At 57.0% G+C, this 20,433-nt stretch overlaps 5 protein-coding genes across 5 annotated transcripts; 3 read left to right on the top strand and 2 right to left on the bottom strand.

Moving 5' to 3' along the window:
- Positions 1–3,568: 3,568 nt before the first annotated feature.
- On the bottom strand, positions 3,569–7,060 carry GGS23DRAFT_580120 (ABC1-domain-containing protein). Its single transcript, XM_051517105.1, has 4 exons — positions 6,011–7,060; positions 5,442–5,929; positions 4,759–5,198; positions 3,569–4,589 (listed from the first exon to the last, which is right to left on the bottom strand). Exons 1-4 carry the CDS (start codon positions 6,823–6,825, stop codon positions 4,296–4,298), a joined length of 2,037 nt encoding a protein of 678 aa, XP_051369457.1. The 5' UTR covers positions 6,826–7,060; the 3' UTR covers positions 3,569–4,295.
- Positions 7,061–10,440: 3,380 nt separating this feature from the next.
- On the top strand, positions 10,441–13,600 carry GGS23DRAFT_223527 (SUR7/PalI family-domain-containing protein). The gene is made up of 3 exons (XM_051511986.1): positions 10,441–11,377; positions 11,453–12,917; positions 12,974–13,600. Exons 1-3 carry the CDS (start codon positions 11,191–11,193, stop codon positions 13,482–13,484), a joined length of 2,163 nt encoding a protein of 720 aa, XP_051369456.1. The 5' UTR covers positions 10,441–11,190; the 3' UTR covers positions 13,485–13,600.
- A 2,755-nt stretch (positions 13,601–16,355) lies between these two features.
- On the top strand, positions 16,356–18,124 carry GGS23DRAFT_613649 (uncharacterized protein; the record flags this gene model as incomplete). Its single annotated transcript, XM_051520585.1, has 1 exon — positions 16,356–18,124. A coding segment is annotated over one exon (1,443 nt), but the record flags the coding sequence as incomplete, so codon positions are not given.
- On the bottom strand, positions 17,985–19,382 carry GGS23DRAFT_580110 (ribosomal protein L21e-domain-containing protein). Its single transcript, XM_051517104.1, has 4 exons — positions 19,198–19,382; positions 19,072–19,139; positions 18,950–18,997; positions 17,985–18,782 (listed from the first exon to the last, which is right to left on the bottom strand). Exons 1-4 carry the CDS (start codon positions 19,231–19,233, stop codon positions 18,452–18,454), a joined length of 483 nt encoding a protein of 160 aa, XP_051369454.1. The 5' UTR covers positions 19,234–19,382; the 3' UTR covers positions 17,985–18,451.
- A 276-nt stretch (positions 19,383–19,658) lies between these two features.
- GGS23DRAFT_599259 (40S ribosomal protein S9) lies at positions 19,659–20,397 on the top strand (the record flags this gene model as incomplete). Its single annotated transcript, XM_051518908.1, has 3 exons — positions 19,659–19,723; positions 19,804–19,902; positions 19,986–20,397. The coding sequence occupies 3 exons, from the start codon at positions 19,659–19,661 to the stop codon at positions 20,395–20,397; spliced, it is 576 nt and encodes a 191-aa protein (XP_051369453.1).
- Between the last annotated feature and the right edge of the window lie 36 nt (positions 20,398–20,433).

The raw sequence follows: 20,433 nt of genomic DNA, 5'->3' as shown, positions 1-20,433 counted from the left end.
CTAACTAACCTTTGAAAAGAAGACTGGACGAAGCCGACCGGATTCCGAAAGCGAGGAGGAAAAAGAAAGCGGTCGGGTTCCTGATGGCGTACTGAGACACAGAGGGACGTGTTGCAGGTGATCGTGGGGAGAGGTGTGGGCGATCAACGGGATTTCTGCCAAATCGGCTCGAGCTGTCTGGTACGACGCAGATATAAAAGAGGAAAAGGGAGAGAGGCGGGAAGAGGCGAGTCTCGTATCGGGTGGTCGACGGTTAACCAGATGGCTGATTGGAGACTGGGAGGGGAGGGAAGTTGGCGGCTAGGAGGCCCAGATCGCGGAAGAGGATTTTGTTTGTTGGTCTGCTGCCACGACGACCAGAAGAAGGAAAAAAAGGGAACGTAAATGAGTGAGGGTGACTCGCGCGCGACTCGCGACTCGGTTGGTATAAGGGGAGAAAGGAAGAGGTATAGCAATCAGAGAAGAGAAAAAAAAGTCGACTCTTATCGCAAGAGGACGGGCAATAGCTGTTACAGCTCCCTGTGCAGCAACAACAACGACAACGACAAGAGCTGTCAGGACCGAAGGTACATCAGACACGCATAGCCCGCGCGTATGGGATGGGATAGACAAAAGTAGGTATGGACGGACGGAGGAAGCAGTAGACGGCGAGATGGGACGAGATGATGGAGGGAGTGATAGCGATGGCAGATCGCGCTGGCTCGACGCGAGGATCACAGGGCGAACTGGGAGTCATGGACGTTGACGTGGAGCTGGAGGTGAACCATCACGGTGAGAGAAGGGATTTGGGGCATTGGGGAGGAGGCGGATTGAGTGGACGGGAACGGGGGGTTGTACATGTGTACATAGGGGTGGGAAATGCAAGCTCTATCGGGCACTTTTAGGTTAGGTACCTACCTCCTTGTTATAGGTATCGCATACATCCACATGGCTGAAGTAAGACAGGTAGGCCGCCTACAACATACCTACCTAGGTACCTATCTAAACATACCTTCGAGTAGAAAACCAACCTCTCTCCCATTCCATGCCATCAGCATCTTTTCCCTCTGCCCCCCCCCCCTTTTTTTTTCACTGTCTTCCCTCGTGCCCGCAGAACCAGACGGGACTAGGGACGAGCAAATCTGTGAGTAGGTCGAAAGGGGGCAGCTTTTCCATGGGTTAACATGCACTAGGCGGGGTACACCCTACGTTGGGTAGCATAGCACCTGCTGCGCTGCCCACTACGCCGTAGCCATACCTTGTGTAGGTACCTTCTCCCTGTAGGTACAAGCAGATGCCCCATAAGTGCATGCATCACAGGCCTCCCCTACCTCATAATTAGGTACCTCTAGCACTTCTCATTGCCTTATTACCTTGGGTACCTAGGTATCTCTACAGGTGGGTAGGTTCCATGGTACTTGGAGGCAGGTGGGCAAGCTCTAGGTCATGGACATTAGGCAGGCGGCCCTCCAAATCCCATCTCCGACGACGAGATTCGTGAGGCAGACCAGCACCCTCTCTCTCTCTCTCTCTCTCTCTCTCTCTGTTTCTCTCTCTCTCTCGCATTGCTGGCCCGACCTCTGCGTGCGTTTTAGCGGGTTTCATGTGGATTGGAGGCGTGATTGCCCGCGGATTGGGCCATGCAAAACGGCGACGAACCCCTCCCCCGGTCGCCAATCTCGTGCACCAAACAAGGGACCGCATGGAAGCGTACCCACCAGCCGGCTGGAGCACCCAACCTGGAGGACCATAGTAAAATATCCCGACGGCCTGGTCTGATTTCCCGCCTGCTCCCAGGTATGGGAAGGATTTATGGTCCCTAATGTATAGGCCACCTACAGCAGGTATACTCATATACCCACGTGTAGGTAGGTATACACACGCAGTGGGCCCCGGCACTTACCTTCGTGAAGGTGCCTGGCCTGCCAGAAGAAGCTAAGCGGCCGACGCCCAGCCCGTCAGACCTGCGTATGTGTGCGCATTGGGTGGGAGGGAAAAGGAGATGAGGAGGAGAGCGGGAGGGGAACGTAGCGAGGAGGCGTTGGAAGAAAAAAAAAAGGGCTTCGATGAGGGAAAGGATCTGCCCATCAGACGGTTAAAGCTTTTTTAATCATAAGTATCATGATTTCCCTGGTGACTAGGACGATCCGTCGTAGGTACTTACATCGCCCCACCTTTTGTAGCAGAGTCCCGATGGGCTGACCAGAGGATATCCGACTCGTAAGGTTATCTAGTTTAGGTAGAATGCGTGACGTTAAATATACTTCTTCTTCTTCTTCGTGAGGTAGGAATGCTATTACTCTAGTATCCCGGATATTGCGCGTAGGTACCTAGCTTCCTACCTGTCACACACATATAGAGATATACTTACCTCCTATACTACGGTACCTGATGTATGGGCCCATATTCGCAAGCGCTTCCGCTAGCGACGGGTAGAGAGGAGCGAAGAAGAGAAGAGAGAAACGCGGTCCTGTCAGACACGCAGAGGCGCCTGTAGGCCCCCTCGGCCCAGCTACCTAAACCTGGGCCTGTCTCCTTGGCGGGCGAACGCGACGAACGAGCACCACGAACCTGTTAGGCAGGTTTTCGCGCCGGTCTTCTTCAGCTCCAGCCGCGAGCCACGGAAGGACGCGCATGGAATATGTGCGCAGCATGCAGGCATGCAGTAGGTACCTAGTACATCCATGCACATGCGTGCGCGTTGCTTCGACACGGGTACCCATCGCAGTGTTGGGCGAACGGTCTGGCGTTTTGCACGTGCCCGGGGCCATCAGATTTCGTGCAGTCGAACGGTCGACCTCGTCGCCGTCACGGCCGAGCGGGCCAAGCCCATGCGCAACGATTGCGCTGCCTCCGGAAATACCTACCTACCTACCTACCTACCTACCTACCTCTCTCCCACGATCCCACCATGCCCGGGCCGCATTGCGGAGTTACCGGCGGACCTCCTTGACCACCTACCTAGGTACGTAGGTGTCATGTAACGCGCCCATTCTCGTTCGCGGCCACCTGCAGCGACAACAGCCACGGCGATACGAGGGCGGAGAGAGAGAGGCAAATCAGAGGTCGGACTCTATATGCCTGCCCGTGCTGCAGGGAGCGAGAGCATCAGTCCATAGGAGGTAGGTACCTAGCTTGACAGCACCTACAACTGGAACCAAGCCGAAAAGGAACCGAACCACACAACGCGCGCGAGGGGACGGGAAACGAAGCAGGGCCAGCCAGTGCACGACACGAGCCCATGCGCCGCGCCGTGCGGGCGCTCGGCGTCGGCCGCGTGGCCGTCCAATCAGGCGAGAGGCGAGAGAGACACTTCCCCAAGCCCAGATGCGCCCGCCCACCCTAATAGGTACTTACTTACCTATCTGCGCACGCCTACGCGCCCCCATGGCAGCAGCCGTACTGTCTCCCAATTGCCTACCACACATGCGCGTATGGGCGCTACCTAGGTACGTAGGGCACCGGTCCAGCCAGCAGAACCCGGCGGCGGCACGCCACGGCCCCTCATCCCCCTCTCTCTCTCTCGCACGCCGCCATCGGCCACCGCCTGCCGGGGCCAGAGAGTCTACTACCTATCTCCGCTCCGCGCGCCGCGTCTGCGTACGCACCCGCCCGCCAACACAACAGGCAGATCGGCGCGGATATCTCTACCTACCTATTCCTAGGTTATTATAGGCAGGCATGTCTCCACCCTCCTCCAAGCTGACCGTAAGCGCACGCCTCTCCGTCTGTCTATCTATCTGCGTGCGTGTCCGAGACCGCGCGCCTGAGATTAAAGAGGCGGCGCCGCTCGTCTCACGTACATAGGTAGGTACATATACGAATATGTAGAGCGGATACGAGGCAAGCGGGCAGCCGTGAGAGAGAAGAAAAAAAAAAGAAGCGGGGGAGGGGCAGAAAGGAAAGAAGAGGAGAGAAAAGGAAAGGAAAGGAGGGAAAGCTCCCAGAAGAGTGTTTGGCAGAGGGGCCGCAGGATTCTTCTCTCTTGAGGGGGGCAAGGAGGGGAATTATCTCCATCGCTGTCCTGGGCGTATCCTGTCTGTCTGTGCCTATGTATGTCTGTATGCGCGTAATAGTCCTACATGTGAGCCGGCCTAGTCAGAATCTTTTACCTACCCCTGCCGTATGCCCGTCTACCCCATCTACTTCTTTTTGCCCTTTCGCATTCCCGCCTCTCCTTTTCTTCTTGTGCTTACTTATACATGCGAGACAAGTGGGCGTGGAGGTCTGATGTGTAGGTCTGTAACCCACAAAGGGTGAATGCTGTTCCATGTAAGGGGGAGAGGGACAGGTGCCGCCGACCTCCCTCGTCCCTTTCAGCCGTCGAAGACGTCGTGTTGCAACTCGACGCCGAAGTCCTTGGCCATGTCCTTCATCCGCGCCTCCACCTCATCCTCCATCCCGCCGCCCCACCCGAGCCACTGCCGCACTTTAAACGTGTAGAACGCCACGTCCGTCGCCAGCAACACCGTCTGGAATAGCAGGTGCCGCCACGCGTTCACCAACCGCTCCCGCCACGGCAGGTTCGGGTCCTGGAACAGGCTACGGCTCGCCCAGTTGCCCATCATCTTGACCCGGTTCACCGGCGACCCGAGGAACTGGTTGTTGCCCTGCAACGGCGCGCGCGTCAGTCAACTCTCGATAGGAAACCTCTGAACCAGATAGGAGAGTACCACACGAATGTACGCTTAGTGAGAGGGGAAGAGGGGGGTGGGGGTCTACCCTAGGATCAGGGGAATGAAAAGGGGCGAAGCGCAAGTATGAAAGTAAGTAACCCACCTGTACGATGCGCATGTTACGGCCGATAAAGATGAGCTCGTGGGGCCACTTGTCCTCGTCGGCCAGGACGTCGCGGAGGCCCTGCTTCATGCGCTGCTGGGCCTCGTAGTGGCGCTCTGCCGGCGTCTTGCCCTTGAGATCCATCATGAGCTGGTCCTTGGTGGTGCCGTCGCCGCCCTCGTACGGGCGCATGAGCGTCGCGCTCGCGAACAGGTCTGGCGCCTTGATGCCCCACTGCTCTGTGATCTCGGCGATCGTCTTGTTGTCGAACGTCATCAGCGACTTCCAGAACAGCGCGTACTGGTGCCGGAACTCGGGGCTCATGTACACGTAGAGCCCGTGGTCGATGAGGACCAGCTCCGCCCGACCCGACGGGAGGCGCCTGATGAAGATGTTACCTGGGTGGGGATCACAGTGCACGACGCCCCATTTAAAGATCTCTGCGGCACAATCACGTCAGCACTGTTTTCTGTATTGCGTAGCCGCCGGGATGGCATTTGCCGTCTCCGGTTCCGTTGCTGTTCGGATGAGCCGAAGCCGGCGCCGTCACAGGTCTCCCCAACGAGCAAAGAAGGCTTTGGTGGTTGGTTACTTACTACCGGCTAGTTAGTACGCCTCCTATACAGAGATTAGGAATCCAGCAAGGCATGGGTCGTATGCAGTCTTCTTTTTTAATACGTACCGGGCCGAAAATAGGTCTACCATCGTGGTCATGACCTCCTTGCTCGATAGACCAAGCCCACCCTTACCGCTCCGCCCTTTCCAGGTTTCGCGGTCGGGCTTCAGCCGTTCTTTGAATGGGTTCTCTCGCAACTCCCGGCGGGCAGCCTCCATATCGGATGGGCTAAACTGCAGCTGAGTGCTGTTAACGCCGGGGGAACCATTGCCATGCCCACCTAGCCAGTTTCCGCGCGTCGCATTCTTGTCCCAGAGCCGTATGCCTTCAATCCACTCCGTCACTAGCACCCTCTTCGTCGTAAACTCCGGGTAGACCTTCGGGACGTATACCCTACCCTTGAGGCTGGGTTCCGAGTTGACGAGGTTCCTCATTATTTCCGAATTCCTGGCTTCTGCCTCGAAGTCCGTCTCGAGCATCAGACGTTCCGTTATAAATGGTACTATGCTGTATAGGGGCAGGTCGAACCACCACGTATACACCCGCATCACTACTCTGCCTCGGAAATCAGTATGCACGCGCGTCTGGAAGGCGTCTAGGTAGCTCCCAGGTAGCCTCGAAGCCCATGGCACTCACCTAAACGCCCACAGGTCCCAACCGACTTGCTTGGCAATCTCGGGCTTCTGTAGCTTGACCGCGACCTCTCTCCCGTCGGGCAGCCTTGCCCAGTGGACCTGGGCGACGCTCGCGCTAGCTCTGGCCCTGCGCTCCATCAGCCCCTTGCCCTCCTCGCCTGTAAAGCTCACGCCGAAGACCTCCTCGACGCTCTTGCCTCCGAAGTCCTTCCTGATGACCTTTTCGACGTCCTTCCACTCGTCCTGCGGCGCGTCGTCGAACATCCTAGCGAACATCTTTTGGAACTCGGGGGGTAGGACGGCGCTCTGCATGGCGATAGCCTGGCCGATCTTGAGGTAGAGGCCGCCGTTGGCGCGCAGCACGTCGAACAGGCGCTCGGCGCTGCGCATGTGCAGGTCTTCGATGGTGCCGCCGAAGATGGGCTCGGCGCGGAAATTGAGCTTGTAGTCGAGGGCGACGAGGAGGCCAGTGCTGAACGTCAGCAGCGACCGTCCGATGCCCGAGGCGAAGGCCTGCTTATCAATCACGTAGACGGTGCCGGTTATCGCGGAAACGATCAGCAGTCGCCGGCCCCATTTCCGGCCGCGCTTGAACTCGCGCGCTTGTCTAGGCCTGCCCAGAGAAGCGGGCGAGGGCGGGCGAAGAGGCTCGAAGGACGAGTAGGCTCGTATCCGGCCCGCTTGACGTACGGGGCGAAGCGGGCGAGTCGAGAGGCGGAGGACGGTTCCGGTCGCGTGCGTGCCATCGTGAGCTTCTATCCTCTGCCAGGAGAGGGCTTGACGGGCGCAGAAGTTGGATGCGCCGTTGCGGAGCATCGTCTCTAGCTGCGTTTGGAGACGGAAGACGAAGCTTCCGACCCCCTCTAGGAGGTGGTTATTTTCCAGGCGTGCTATTTTATGGCAGTCCGTCCATGAACTACCTACCTCGGCGGTGCGAACGAGAGGGAAATAAAGAGAGGTAAGCGGAATGGGCTTTTCAATGACGATATTTAAGAGAAAGACCGAATGCCGTTGCCATTACCTTATCGCGCAGGCCTTATCGCCGTCAACCCCGAGTCGGCCTTGTCTTGTGCCGATCCGCCCCAATGACTTCGGCGCCCCAGGCTGGGCTCGGCCGACGTAAGTGGGTGGTCGGCAATAGGTACCGCTTTAATGCCCCACGCTCGTTTCTACCGCACCATTTCGGTCGTCAATCAGGCAGACAGTTAGTAGATTCGTAATATCCGTAATGCCGTGGAGAAGAACGGAGAGAAGAATAGAGACACATAGAGAGAGAAGACGTATCCCCTTTGATTTTGCCCTCGAGAAGTTGGTCGGTAACAGTAGGGTAGGTACCTAAGGTAGCTCGCAAACTTCGACCTCAATCCGTAAACCAATTCTCGACTTTCTCATCGCTTGCTCGCGTAATCCGAGCTCGCTAGACCCAACGACTTAAGCGCGGGATATTCTACCGTAAGCACTCGCTCTCTTTTATACTACGCGCCTATGCGTAGAGTGTTTCTAGGGGTGGAAGTATTGAATACAGATAGTAGAAGCCGGATATCCAAGAAACCAATGCACCTCTACATAGAGTACCTAGATCTAGAGGTAGGTTTGTATCTATACCTACCTCGGAGTGCATCTCCACCCAGATTTGTTCTAGGAGACGGCATTGATCCATCTAGGAGATCGTCGATCTTAGGTAGTCTTCCGATATGGACGATCCGGGAGCTCCAGCTTACATGTGTACTTACCTATGCAGATGTGTAGGCACATACGTATCTAGGGAACAGATCGAGGCTCAAGATCTACGAGTGATAGGCGCTTGAGGAAAAGCTTGAATTCTCCAGCAGACCCTCGCCGTGCATGTACGATCCACGGAGAGCGGGCGCGCAGCGATCGCGTTTGTTTTCACCGCTTGCACGCTATCCCTGAAATCTGGGGCTCTGCGACAGGAGCTGCTCATAGGACGCAGATCCTATGTTTGACCCGGGGTCATCTAGAGTTTCGAAGAAGGAGGGCGGAAAAAGCTGATGCATGACGAAACGCCCGTCACCACTGCCGCCAAGTCTCGAATCAGAATCGCGGGTCGACCTTCGATGCGATGTACCCGTCCGCCCTCGTCAGACGCCGGCGGGTAGGGAGAGGGGGATATGAATACCTCACTACGCAGCAGGCAGCCGTTGCCTGCCTCTGGTACCTATCTGTGTCTTTGCTGGACAGTAGCCGCCTTTGCTCGTCGCTGAAGCACCTTGTGATCTTGGTCTCTCGTCGGCTTGCCTCGCCCACGTCGCTTGTCTCTCGCGAGCCAATCGGAATCCGCAGCCAGGTTTGGGGTTTCTGGTGTTTGACGGAAGCGCACGCGAAGGGAGCGAGTTCGAGATCCGACCTGACCAGAGCTCTGGTTGGCCTAGGCCCCCGACGTTTCGATGTGCTTCGCCTCGACGAGCTCCATAGCAGGATAGAGACTACGTCGCCGCGTTACGCTGTCGTTGCGCAATACCAGGCCTCCGTAGATACTAGGTATACATACCTAGGTTAGGTGCGCAAGCACCTCCTTACGTACTGACAAATCTCCAGTTACATGCTTACCTCCATGCCTACAAGTATACCTGATCTGTGTTACTACGCACCTCACCGTGCGGAGTGGTAGTGGATGGTGGATTCTACCCGGCCGGGACGGTAGAGGACGCGTCCACATACCTATGTGCGATAACCCCCGTGGATGCTACTTTGCTCAGCACTTTCGGGTTTAGAACCCGCCTACCACACGCCTGCTACGTAGCAGCGTACGGATCTCGCAAGCCAGAAGAGCGCCACGGACGTCGACGCGTGGAAGCACGGCGCCAGAGGCAGCCTACACGCTCGATAGCCCAGGTGTGTATTGCATCTCCCAGACACGATAGCGACCTTGGGATGTGCTTGCTGTTTATAGGTAGGTTACGTTGGTATGTAGGTGTGTTGTCGATTGGGTGATCGCCTATACCGTAAAGGAGTTTTTCTTCCTGCGAACCTGAGATTACGGGTTAACAAGACGGATAGGTAGGAGGTAGATAAAGGATTCCCTCAAATATATGTATGAGTAATAGCCACTACAGGCACCAGCAAGGCTTCCAATGGCTCTGAGCTTCGATCCAGTCGGATCCGACTAGTTCCGGACGGGTACGTGGTGGAGCAGGTACTTTTAAGCCTACTCATACGGGCTAGTCGACGTAGGTACCGAGTACTCGCAGCCACAGCCAGGATAACCTCAGGTAGGGCGGGCTGGCTGGTGATCTGGGATGGGCCCCACTGCTCAGACGCTTGGTGTATGAGTAAGGGAATGAGTAGCCGTCTATGAGCGAGACAGCTGAGAGAGCAGGCCTCATCCATGCTAGGCCGCTCCGGCGTCGTGGGTGGAAATGTTGCATTATAGTAGGTCTCGGTCAACGACGCAGGTATGTAGGTAGGTAGATGTAATATTAAGTATGCAGTTTGTCCTGGTCGACGATACGCCACCAAGTACGGATGCAGACGTGTTCTCCCCCGTATATGTATATCCCCTGTGGGTGTGGTGGTGTGTTCTCTGTACATATATGGCGTGCGCCTCTAGCACGGAACTAGATCGGTGCCCGAGTAGGGATGTGGTCGAAGTAGGTACCTGTAGACAGGAGTACGGATGCACTACGATGAATAACATGAATATGAATAACATCATGGATTACTAGCCTAGGGTCAGCATTCGAGGTTAGTGGTGACAATATAGGCATGCATACGTACGCGCTACGATGCTACGTTAGGTAGCATAGGTGCGGTGGAGAGAGATGACAGGTCCCATCATCCAGATCACGACGATAAGTTCAACTCGCCCGACTTCCATTACCCTTCCCTGATGTCGCATTGATGTCTACCTAGCGCCTGGCTCGCCGTAAAACAGAACCGCCAGAGAGTATCTCTAGGGTTTAGGGACCTCAGACATGGTGGTATTACCAACCTACTCCTAACCTCACCCTGCTGGCACGCATTAACCACCTAGGTACCTTAGGTACCTACCTCAGGTATACACGTACTACGCGTATAGGTAAGGCTAGAGGTACCTCTCCGTATATGCACCAGGTAGGGTAGGTGTGTCTATCTGCTGCCGAAAATACCCAATGCAGCAGGTGGGTACCTGATGTACCCATCTGGAGCTGCCTTAGGTACCTACAGGTACCTCCCCCTTATGAGTAAGAGTAGGTTCCTGGTACGTATCAAACCTCCGACTCTGCGCCCCAGGCAGTCCTAGGATTGCTGCTCTGGCTGGATGACGGCAGGTATAGGGTACTACCTGATGGAGAAGGAGGTACCTATGTACAGTACCTGCTGGCTGTAATGGCAACGCAAATCGGGACTCGTCCCCACTCGTCCTCCCATCCTTTTCCCACCCCCATCAAGTCGAGCCTATCACCCGCCCACCACCACCACCACCTTAACCACCTACCTAATACCTACCTCTACCTACCTGCCTGCCCGCCTACCACCACCTCTCCACCACCACCCGCGGGCGGTGCACTCCAATTACCCAATCACCCACCACTCGTCTGTCTCTCCCATTCCACCCCCTTCAATCCAATCAATTCCACCCGTCCAAGTCAACTCCCTAACCTTCGACACCCACCATCGCCGTGTCACCATCGGCGACACTGCCACTGCCACTGCCACTCCCACTTGGTCGACCCAGCCAATCTGCCTCCTTTGGCCGCGGCCCTCATCGTCCGTCCGCCCGTCAGTCAGTCAGTCAGTCACTCGTTTCTGGGAAGCGTGTCGGGTCCGGCCATCCTTTCGAAAGAGGACAAAAAAAAAAAGAAAGAGGACCAAGGATCGAAAAGGAGGCTTAGGGGAATCACAACCAGCCAGGCAGGCGTGTGGCAATTCGGATTGTCGACTTCGGATTTTCGATTTCGGATATTCACCTTCGGATTCTGTCAAGCTCGGATCGTCATTCACCAAATCGCTAAATGACAAAGTCCGAAACGCGTTCTCGTCTGATGTGCCTCTGACCTTAATCTACATGTCGCCGCCGCCTATATCCGTGCATCCTCGTCGCCCATCTTTGCCTGCTCAAGTCCGCCATCGCCTCTGAAGTCCGAGTCGACTCTGGCCGCTCATTTCCGCTCGACACCGGCCCGCTCCTCCTCCGGCGTCGCTGGCTCATGCGAGTCGGCGCGCTGCTAGGCCGTCGCCATGTTGCGCCCAGCTACTCCTCTGGCCGTGCTGCTATTTGCCGCATTCGCCATGCTGTTGCTCGCCGTCCTGTCGACTCCCATCATTAAAGCAATCCCTTTGGGCACGTACAAAGGGGTCAGCTTCGGCGTCTTTGGCTACTGCAACAACGGTGTGTGCAGCCCGATAGAGATCGGCTACGATACGGGTATGTCTGTACTGCGCTATCATTTATATCCTAATTTAGGGCATTTCGTTGCTATTGGACTGACTCCCATCGCAGGAAATCTATTTTCTCCGGTAGACTCGGCTACCTTCGACCTCCCTCCCGCGACGCGAACGACGCTATCCGCCATCCTCGTCGTCCACCCTGTTGCCTGCCTCTTGACGCTGGTGATGCTCGTGCTTGCCATTGTCGCCCACCTTCATTCTCCTTCGCATTCTCCCCGCTATTTGTTGTTACTGTTTATCTTCGGCATCATTACGTTTTTAGTATGCCTCCTCTCCTTCTTAATCGACGTCCTACTCTTCGTTCCTCACATGGCCTGGGGCTCCTACATCGTCCTGGCCGCCACGATTCTGGTGTTCATGAGTTTCATTGTTTCGTGTGCTATGCGTCGCACCTTAGTTAGTAGGAAGGCGAGGAAAAAGCGTATCGCAGAAAATGCCGAGATGAGTGGAGAGAACTACTACAACCGCCAAGTACAACAACAGCCAGACGGTGCCTCTTCTACTGCTATATCCCAGCAACCAACCATCCCTGTCGTCTCTGGAGCAAACGGACCGAGCGATAAGCTAGCCACCTTTGCTACCTATGAGAACAAAGACGACCGCAGCAGCGACGAGCAAATACCTTTGACCTCCCGGACCCCGTCGAATAGGTCCCCGAACCCGATCCCCCCTGATGGGACCATGCAGAACTCGGCATACAACTTACCGCCGCAAAGAGGAGGCTCTAACGTATCTCTGCCGAGGGACCAGTACGGGAATCCGATCAACGCACCCCCGGATGAGTATCCGATGCGGCGAGGGCCGTCGTTCGAGCAGATGAACGCGAGAGGCCGCGGAGGTCCACCAGGCGGTTATCGGGGACGAGGAGGATACCCAAGAGGGGGTTATGGTGGGGGATACGGCCCGCTCCCGAATGGAAGAGGTGGATACGGTCCACGTGGTCGTGGTGGGTATGGTCCGCCGCCGGGTGGGCGAGGAGGCTACGGCCCGCCCCGTGGGGGCTACGGCCCTCCCGGAATGATGAGAGGCGGGAGAACGCCACCGCCAACCTACCCAGGCGGCGGGCCGTACGACCGACGACCATCTCCCGCCGGCTCGTACGGGAACTATGCTCCGGGCCGGCAGGTATCTCCGGGACCGCCGGGAGATCCCTATGGAATGGAGCCGCCCTTGCCGCAACCGACCATACCGAACGTCCCGCCCGAGATGCCGGAATCGAGTAACTACCAAGCCTATAACCCTAGCCGAACCAGTGAGCTACCCAGAGCGGAGTCGCCGCCTCCGTTGCCAGGCATCGACGATGCGCATGAAAGACCTGCTGAGCAGGCCGTGGAGACGGGTGCTCCTCCTACACAAAACCCAACACAGGCGCCGCAGGATTCCGGCCAGTTCAACGACCGAATTAGGGACAGCGACACCGATGTGGCTGGGATGTTAGCTCTGCAGCAGGCGAGAGCGTCGCCTGCCCACCGACATGATACCTACATGAGCGAAGGAAGCAGGTATAGTGTGGACGAGTAAGTAGGACCCCCCCGTGATGAAAAGCCGGATGGCTAACGGACTCCCTTCGCAGGCAATATGTTCCGCCTCGACAGGTGTGGAATCAGGGACCGGGTCGAGCCTCTCCATCGACTGTCCCTTCGCCCCTGCACATTCCCGCGCGTCCGCAGGAACTCGATAACAGAACGCCCCCCCCGCATCCACCCGCGCCGCCCCAGCCGGCACCGGTCGAGAGGGGCAATTATTACGAAGACGTGGATCCTCGCTTTACGGAGCCAGCCTCTAGGTCGCTGCAGGTGGTCCCAGACGGCCCGATAGGCTATGACGAGATACCTCCGGGAGCTAGGAGTCCGGCGATTTCCGAACAATCCGGCTTTACCTCGGTCTCGCAACGAGGCATCAACCCTCGCTGGAACCCACCGCCGCACGCGGGCTACGAGCCGATGCCGCGACGAAAACCGGTGGGCCGAAACGAAGTCAATATTCTCAACAGCAACCCCGACTTTCAGCTGCCGTCAACTCGCGGGGCATCGAACTCGAGGAGAGGAGGCATGATTCCCGGCAGCGCGTACCCAGGCATATGAGAACCTCACACTCATTCCTTACTTCCTTACTTCCTTTCTTCGCATAACCGTTCTCACGACCACGGTCGATATAGACCGCCGTTCGGGCTACCTACACACATAGCCCGACATTTCTGCCACACCCTTTCTCCAGATTCTCTAATCGTAGGCACCGACCGCGCAAGCATCATTTCCCCCATCCTTAGGATATGATGCAAATAGGGCACCGCAGCTGACTTTGCCTTCGTGCTCTCTATTCCAATATACCCCTGCGCAGAAAGGAACTCTTACCCGGTTTTCTTTTTCCTTTCTCCTTCTCGCGACCTGCGATTTCTTCGTCTCGCGTCGCCTTGCATATCCGGTACAACGAGGACGGGCCTTTTCTTCTTTTATTCGTAAGACGACACACTGCATATACCATTGGCGGGAGATCTTCCGTCGGGGTTACTTCGCCAAATCTATAGGATCCAGTCACTTGCTGTGAACCCGTTGACGGAGAAGTGGGGTCGACAGAGGCCGTCAATATTGGTGGCAATAATATCTTGCTCGCTATCATGAGTTGATCTGATTCGGTCGGGTCCCGAAGGTGCAGGCGGCAGCGGTGCCATGCGAGGATCCGGGGTCCGCCGATCGTGACATATTCTCGAAAGGTAGCGGTCGAGAGACATTTGGGTGTAGTTAAATCACCATGTGTGTGTATATAGGTCTACGTGTGCATAGGCAGCAAAGCTACGTCCCTCAGGGTAGAGAGGGGGGGGGGGGAGGAGTAGGTGTAAGGGGCTAGATATCTAAGTTGCCTTTCTACGTGGATGAGCAATACCATGACGAATGGATTCAAGCTTGATCTTGGGGAATATACGGAGGGACTCGTGTTCTCCTTGCTGAGGTGATCTGCGTCGTGTTTAGGGAACAAGGTATATATATTTTTATTACCTAGGAATAAGGGCGAGAAGATTGGTGGGGGAGAGAAAGGCGGCGTGGAACTAGTAGCACCCTCTGTGAAATCACCCCGCCCGACGGCCGTCGTATCGTCTCTGGAATAGCTAAGACGACGACGCTGGAACGCAACTTTGATGTGCTACCCGCACATCCTACCTTGGCGTCGCGCGAACGGTGCCGATGACAAAATACGTACGCAGGTAGGTTAGGTTAGAGGTAGGTCAGGTAGATCAGGCAGGTGTACTAGGTTAGGCTAGAGGGTTCGCGATCAGCACGTCACGCCACCGCAGCCGAGCGCGGTGCGTCCGTCTGGCGCGTCTCGCGTATATATTACCTATGCCTACGCACCGGCGCAAAGGCTATCGTCGAGAGGCGAGAGTCGTCGCTCGCCTGCTGCTTCTCCGGGCTCAGGTAGATTTGGAGCGCGAGCCAGAGCTAGACCGGGGTGAGTGGCAGTCGTAGGTTTAGGTGCTCGCTCGTCTTGCCGGGAATAACATGCCTAGAGGTGCTTTGCTCTCCTACCAAACTCGAGTGCCTACACTACATATATACGTAGTCTATCCCGGCACGACCGGAAGGGCGTTTTTTTTTTTGGCGTCACATACGAGTGCAAAGAACATTTATTTATGTACACAGTACGCAGGGTGTAGACCTTCTTGGTGAAGTGGTATAGGTAGCTGCTATACGACCGCTACGATGGAAGACGGGTACGCAATTGTGATCGGCGTCGGTGGGTGTTGTGGAAACGGATATGCGATACTCGGCAGGTATGTTCTCTGATGGTGTGTAGGTGCCTATTGTGATAGGTAGGTGAGCGCACGGATTCATGTGATTTTAATATCGGATGGGCGATTTACGTCGCGAGGTGAAGACGGTGAACTGGAGTTTGGGTCCGAATTGACCATAATGCCTACACCTCTCCTCTCTCGCGACGGTTGTAGCTACTTGCTACCAGCCAGGCGGGCCATCGTCGGCTGTTTGTTTTACCTCTATCTCGCGTGCCATGGCGACCCCCACGGCACATTTGCCGGTGAGAGATGGGGGAAGGGCGGGAAGGGATTCCACGTGAGGCCCGGCCGCGTGTGTGTATGCGTGTGCATGTTCTAGTAGATGGAACATTGGGCATGATTCGGATTCTATCCATTCGTCACTCCACGTCGCTCCCTTCGAGTCGAGCGAGCCAGGGGTGCGTAAGCAAGGACAGGTGAAGGCCCAGCCACCGCCTTGTAGACGAGGTTTGCGACACATTACCACGCAGTGTTACACTCTACCTATGGGAGACCACAACGGGGTTCCTGTTTACTGCCCTTTGTCCAGCCTGTCTCTCTGTCCGCCTTCCCTTTCCCCTCTTTCTCCCCGATTATCCCTTCGACAATCTGCTGATTTGAAGAGGGTTAAGCAGGGTTCTTATGGTGGGCAGATGTGTGGGTGTACTTACATACCTACAGATCTACGTAGGCAGTCGTAATCTCGCTGATGGGCTTGCGCGTGCGGTGTGCGTGCGGCACTTCGCCAACCACGCGCGCCAAGACAAGCGAAGGGGACGATGCCGCGCCGGACGGGGTCAGATCGAAGGATGATGATGCGGCCCACTAGCTAGGAAGACATGTGGAGAGTCCGAGGCGCAGCCGAGAGCGAAAGCGAGGTACGCAGAGAATATATACAGAATGGGGATAGAAATAGAGACAGAAATAGAGACAGGGAGAGAGACCAAAAAATCAAAGACAGACCCGCCACAGCGGAGGAAGGAAATGAGGATGGAAAGGGATGCCCCGTCGATCCTCGTTCAGCCGCTCGGCAGGGTCGTAGACCCGCCGCAGGCTTACGCTGCTAGGCTCAGTGCGGAATTGTCCTGGATGGTACCGCGTCTAAGTGAAGCCGTGAGCCACGCACATCTGGAGCATCCCCATCGTACTGGGGCTGCGCGTCCCGCGCTCCTAACTGCGAAATGCGGTTGGCGAGGTATGCCTGTGTGAACATGTCAGTGTCCCTGCCTGCCTCTACGTATGTACGGATCTGCTTATCAGCAGCCTGGTCTCATTTCCCTTATTGCCCTGGCTACGGGATGTAATGAAGGTAGCGTTGCTGTATCGTACGCATGGGTACATATCGCGGCCGTCACCCTTCACCCTTCCATCATTGCCCTTCCCACGTCCCTTTTGGATTTCCTCCCGCCAGCCGGCAGAAAAGGCTTACGAGGCTGGGATATATAAACCGAATAGAGGGAGCGAAAGAGAGAGAGATGAAAGATTGCGATTTCGCCATCCTAGAGTCCCTAGGCATAATCTAGATTCCGAACTGCCTGACATCTGCCTTGGAGCCCGCCTGCTTCGGCACACCCCCCTCTCGGCCTCTCAGTCTCTGAATATACCCGGGTATATAGGCATAAGCGTATACCTAGCTCCTCAGATCGACCCGACTTACACGGTCGACTTCGGAAACCGACTCATCACACACACACCCGCACTATATACCTATATAGACTACAGGCGAACGCGAACGCGGGGTGCGATTCCCACCAACCAACGCATCATGCCCCGCACCAAGAACCACCGCTCGAAGGCCGGCGGCGAGCTGCTGGCCGTCACGGCCGTGATCCGCGAAGCGTACGGCGAGCAGCGCACGGGGCCGGGCTTCTTCGGCGCGCCGTCGCCGCCGGCGCGGTCCCTCTCCCTCTCCCCCGCGCCCTCGGCCGACGAGGGCCCGGCGGAGCTCCCGGCGCACCCCTTCGCCGACGACACCCCCGCCGCCGACGACAGCAGCCGGGACGCGTCGCCGCACCGCTGGCAGCAGCAGCAGGAGATCCTGCCCGAGGGCGCCACGCGCCGGCGGGGCAGCAACACCAGCAGCGCCGGCGCCGACACGCAGCGCGAGGCCGCGGCCGTGGCGCCACCACCTAGTAGCGGCGGCGGCGGGTTCATCTCGTCGCTGATGTGGCGCCTGCGCACGCGCCGCGCCGCGCGGCAGACGCGGATCGTGGCCAGCGGGTGGGACGCGATGCGGGACCCGCGGGTGCCGCAGGCGGCGGGGCGCGACGACTACGGGAACCTGTACCTGAGCGCGCCGTGGGCGGCGGGGGACGTGCTGGGGCTGCACGCGACCGCGGCGGCGGCGGACAGCGACGGCGAGGGCGAGGGCGAGGGCGGCTGGGACGACGACGACGACGAGGCGGGCGCCCGGATGCGGCGCGCGGCCGAGATGGTCCAGATCGGCGGCAGCCTGCGCGACGAGATATGGCGTGCCGCGCTGGGCTTGCCCCCGGCGCCGCCGCCCCGGCCACGTGCCGACTGCGCCGTCGTCGAGCTCGATGCTGACCGCGCCGACGCGTTCCCGCCGAACTACGAGGTTGCGATCGCTATGGCTGGGCTTACCTGCGAACGGGTAGGGGGGTATTAAGGCTCCGTTAAGGTATATACCTACTTGTCAGCCTACCTACCTGGTAGGTAGGCGTGAAGGCGAGGGGAGAGGCGGCTGTTGCGAGTGGTGCAGGGAGGGGATAGATACCTAGCCGTAGACAATCGGCTCAGGGCCCGGTGCCGGCTAGTGTGCAGCTCATTCATGGAGCACGAATTGATACCCGAATACAAGAATTTGTAATAATTTACTATTGTAGTCTATCACTGTCTCTGCTCCTCCTCAAGGCCCGGCGTGGGGTGACAGGCGATATTTGTGAGTATCGTCGTAAAATAGGTTGTGATGCTCGCTCGAAAACCTACCGCACTACGCATGAGCGCAGGCCCTAGTAAGATGGATTATCCGGGTCTGACTCGAAGCCTGTCCTCCTTGCGCGCCATTCTTGCATGCCTGCTTGGTTCACATTCGGAGAGCTGTGGAGGAGCAGCCAGACCTGTCTCTGCTTTCTTTGGCATTTGGTATATTTTTTGTTTTGTCATTCCTCTAGGCGTCGCCCAATGTCCATCCATGCCTTGCCATGCACAGAAGAATCGATTCCCGGCCGCGCGCGAAAACACAATAGCCCCTAATGCAGAGAGAAAAGCAACCGGCAAGAGACCCAGAAAAAACACCGACCCGTCCTGGCTCCTCCCGCTCTAGATCGTCGTCTCGTACGCGATCGGGGTCACCGTCTCCGGGCGATTGTCCGCCATCGAGATCGTCCGCGCCTCGCGGGGTTGGGTGGCTTGTCGCTTGGTCACCACAGCGACGCCCTCTTCCTTGGCCTTCTTCTTCAGTGCGGCGTTGAGCTTGACGCGCTTGAGGAAGTCCTCTCTTGATCGCGACCGGCTGATGTGCTCGATGCGAAGATTGACTCGTTTCTCGATGTACCGGTGCTTCACCTTCTTGTAGATGATGACGCCGACCGCGTTCTTCGTGACGTTGTAGACGACGCCGGTCTTGCCGTGGTAGACCTTGTGAGGCATACTATTGTCGCCCGGTCAGCTCCCAGGATCTCGTAGCGCACACGCGCTGGCCTCCACCCAATTCACAGCCCGTCCTCTCCCCTCTCTCTCACCGTCCGGCCGGCTTTTGTCGTGGTGTCGGTCGCATTATCGACTGGGTGGGGTGGATGGATGGATATTTTGCCTTACCCCTTCTGAACAGCACCATTTGCCTTGATGTCAACGATGTCGCCAACCCTGTCTTACTGTTAGTCTTCCCCTACTCCTTCCCTCCCTCCCGCTACCCGATAGATCCGACGCCGAAAACATACTTGTATTGTTGTAGGTACGTGGAGAGGCGGATCTGGCCCTTCTGGCGGAAGTTCCTGGAGAAGGCGTACTGTAGAAGAAGCGTTAGTGAGAACAATTTGGCCTGGGAAGTGGCCAATTGCACCTACTCGAGTGCCAGCGCGAAGACCTGCGGGATGACCCATCTTGCTGGTGTTGTGGTGAGTTGGGAGGCGATGCGGGTTGTAATGTGGTGAAAGATGGGTGGGAGTTGTCTCGACGTGGTTGACGCTGTTGTTCCGTCCGCCTTTGGGAAATTCAGTTAGGGCAATTTTTTCGGACCCGATTTGTTGTGTGGTGCTTATGGAAGTTGCTGCCCACCTCGTTTTCCGCTCCTGCCCGTTGGATTAAGCGAGTGGAGGCTAAGCCCTATTAGGAATAGCACATCTCTTGCCCTAGGTACCTGGGTACTTTCTCCATCCCACATTTTCTCTCCGTCTATTCCGTCTTTTTCTAATTCGCTTTTCTTGCGCATCCCATGATACCCTCAAACACTCTTCTTCTTTTATTTCTCGTCGCCTAAACCCACCGTGTAGAAGAAAGGCAGGAACTCCGCTGTCGAAACGCAACCATGGCGCCTCTGTCCTACTCCAAGACCGCCAAGGTCCCCCGTCGTCCCTTCGAGGCTGCCCGTCTGTCAGTATCACCGGCCACTGAGCACGAGCTTGACTCTGCTTAAGTCGATTGTGAAGAGAAACTGACACGGTGTCCACCAGTGATTCCGAGTTGAAGCTTGTCGGCGAGTACGGTCTTCGCAACAAGCGAGAGGTCTGGCGTGTCCAGCTTACCCTCTCCAAGATCCGTCGTGCCGCTCGGTATGTTCACCACCACCCTTCCCTTTCCCCGTTGCGATGCCGGGGATGATATCCGAAGGCTAATGTTGGGCGCGCCTTTTTAGTCAACTTCTTACCCTCGACGAGAAAGACCCGAAGCGATTGTTCGAGGGCAACGCCCTCATTCGTCGTCTGGTCCGTGTCGGCGTGCTCGACGAGTCCCGCACGAAGCTTGATTACGTGCTTGCGCTCAAGGTCGAAGATTTCTTGGAGCGCCGCCTCCAGACCTGCGTCTATAAGCTCGGTCTCGCCAAGTCTATCCACCACGCCCGTGTCCTGATCCGCCAGCGCCACATCCGCGTCGGCAAGCAGATCGTCAACGTGCCCTCATTCATCGTCCGTCTCGACTCCCAGAAGCACATCGACTTCTCCCTGACCTCACCCTTCGGCGGCGGGCGCCACGGCCGCGTCTCCCGGAAGAAGGCCAAGGCCACGGAGAAGGGCGACGGTGGCGAAGAGGAGGAGGAGGAAGAGTAGATGCATCAGCGTTGTGTTTGATTACCTGTGGGTAGC

The sequence above is a fragment of the Durotheca rogersii genome (assembly GCF_024521655.1).
Source record: "Durotheca rogersii strain YMJ 92031201 chromosome Unknown GGS23scaffold_22, whole genome shotgun sequence".
NCBI lineage: Eukaryota > Fungi > Ascomycota > Sordariomycetes > Xylariales > Xylariaceae > Durotheca > Durotheca rogersii.
Note: the sequence above shows the minus strand (reverse complement) of the source record. Positions and strands in the feature narration are given on the sequence as shown.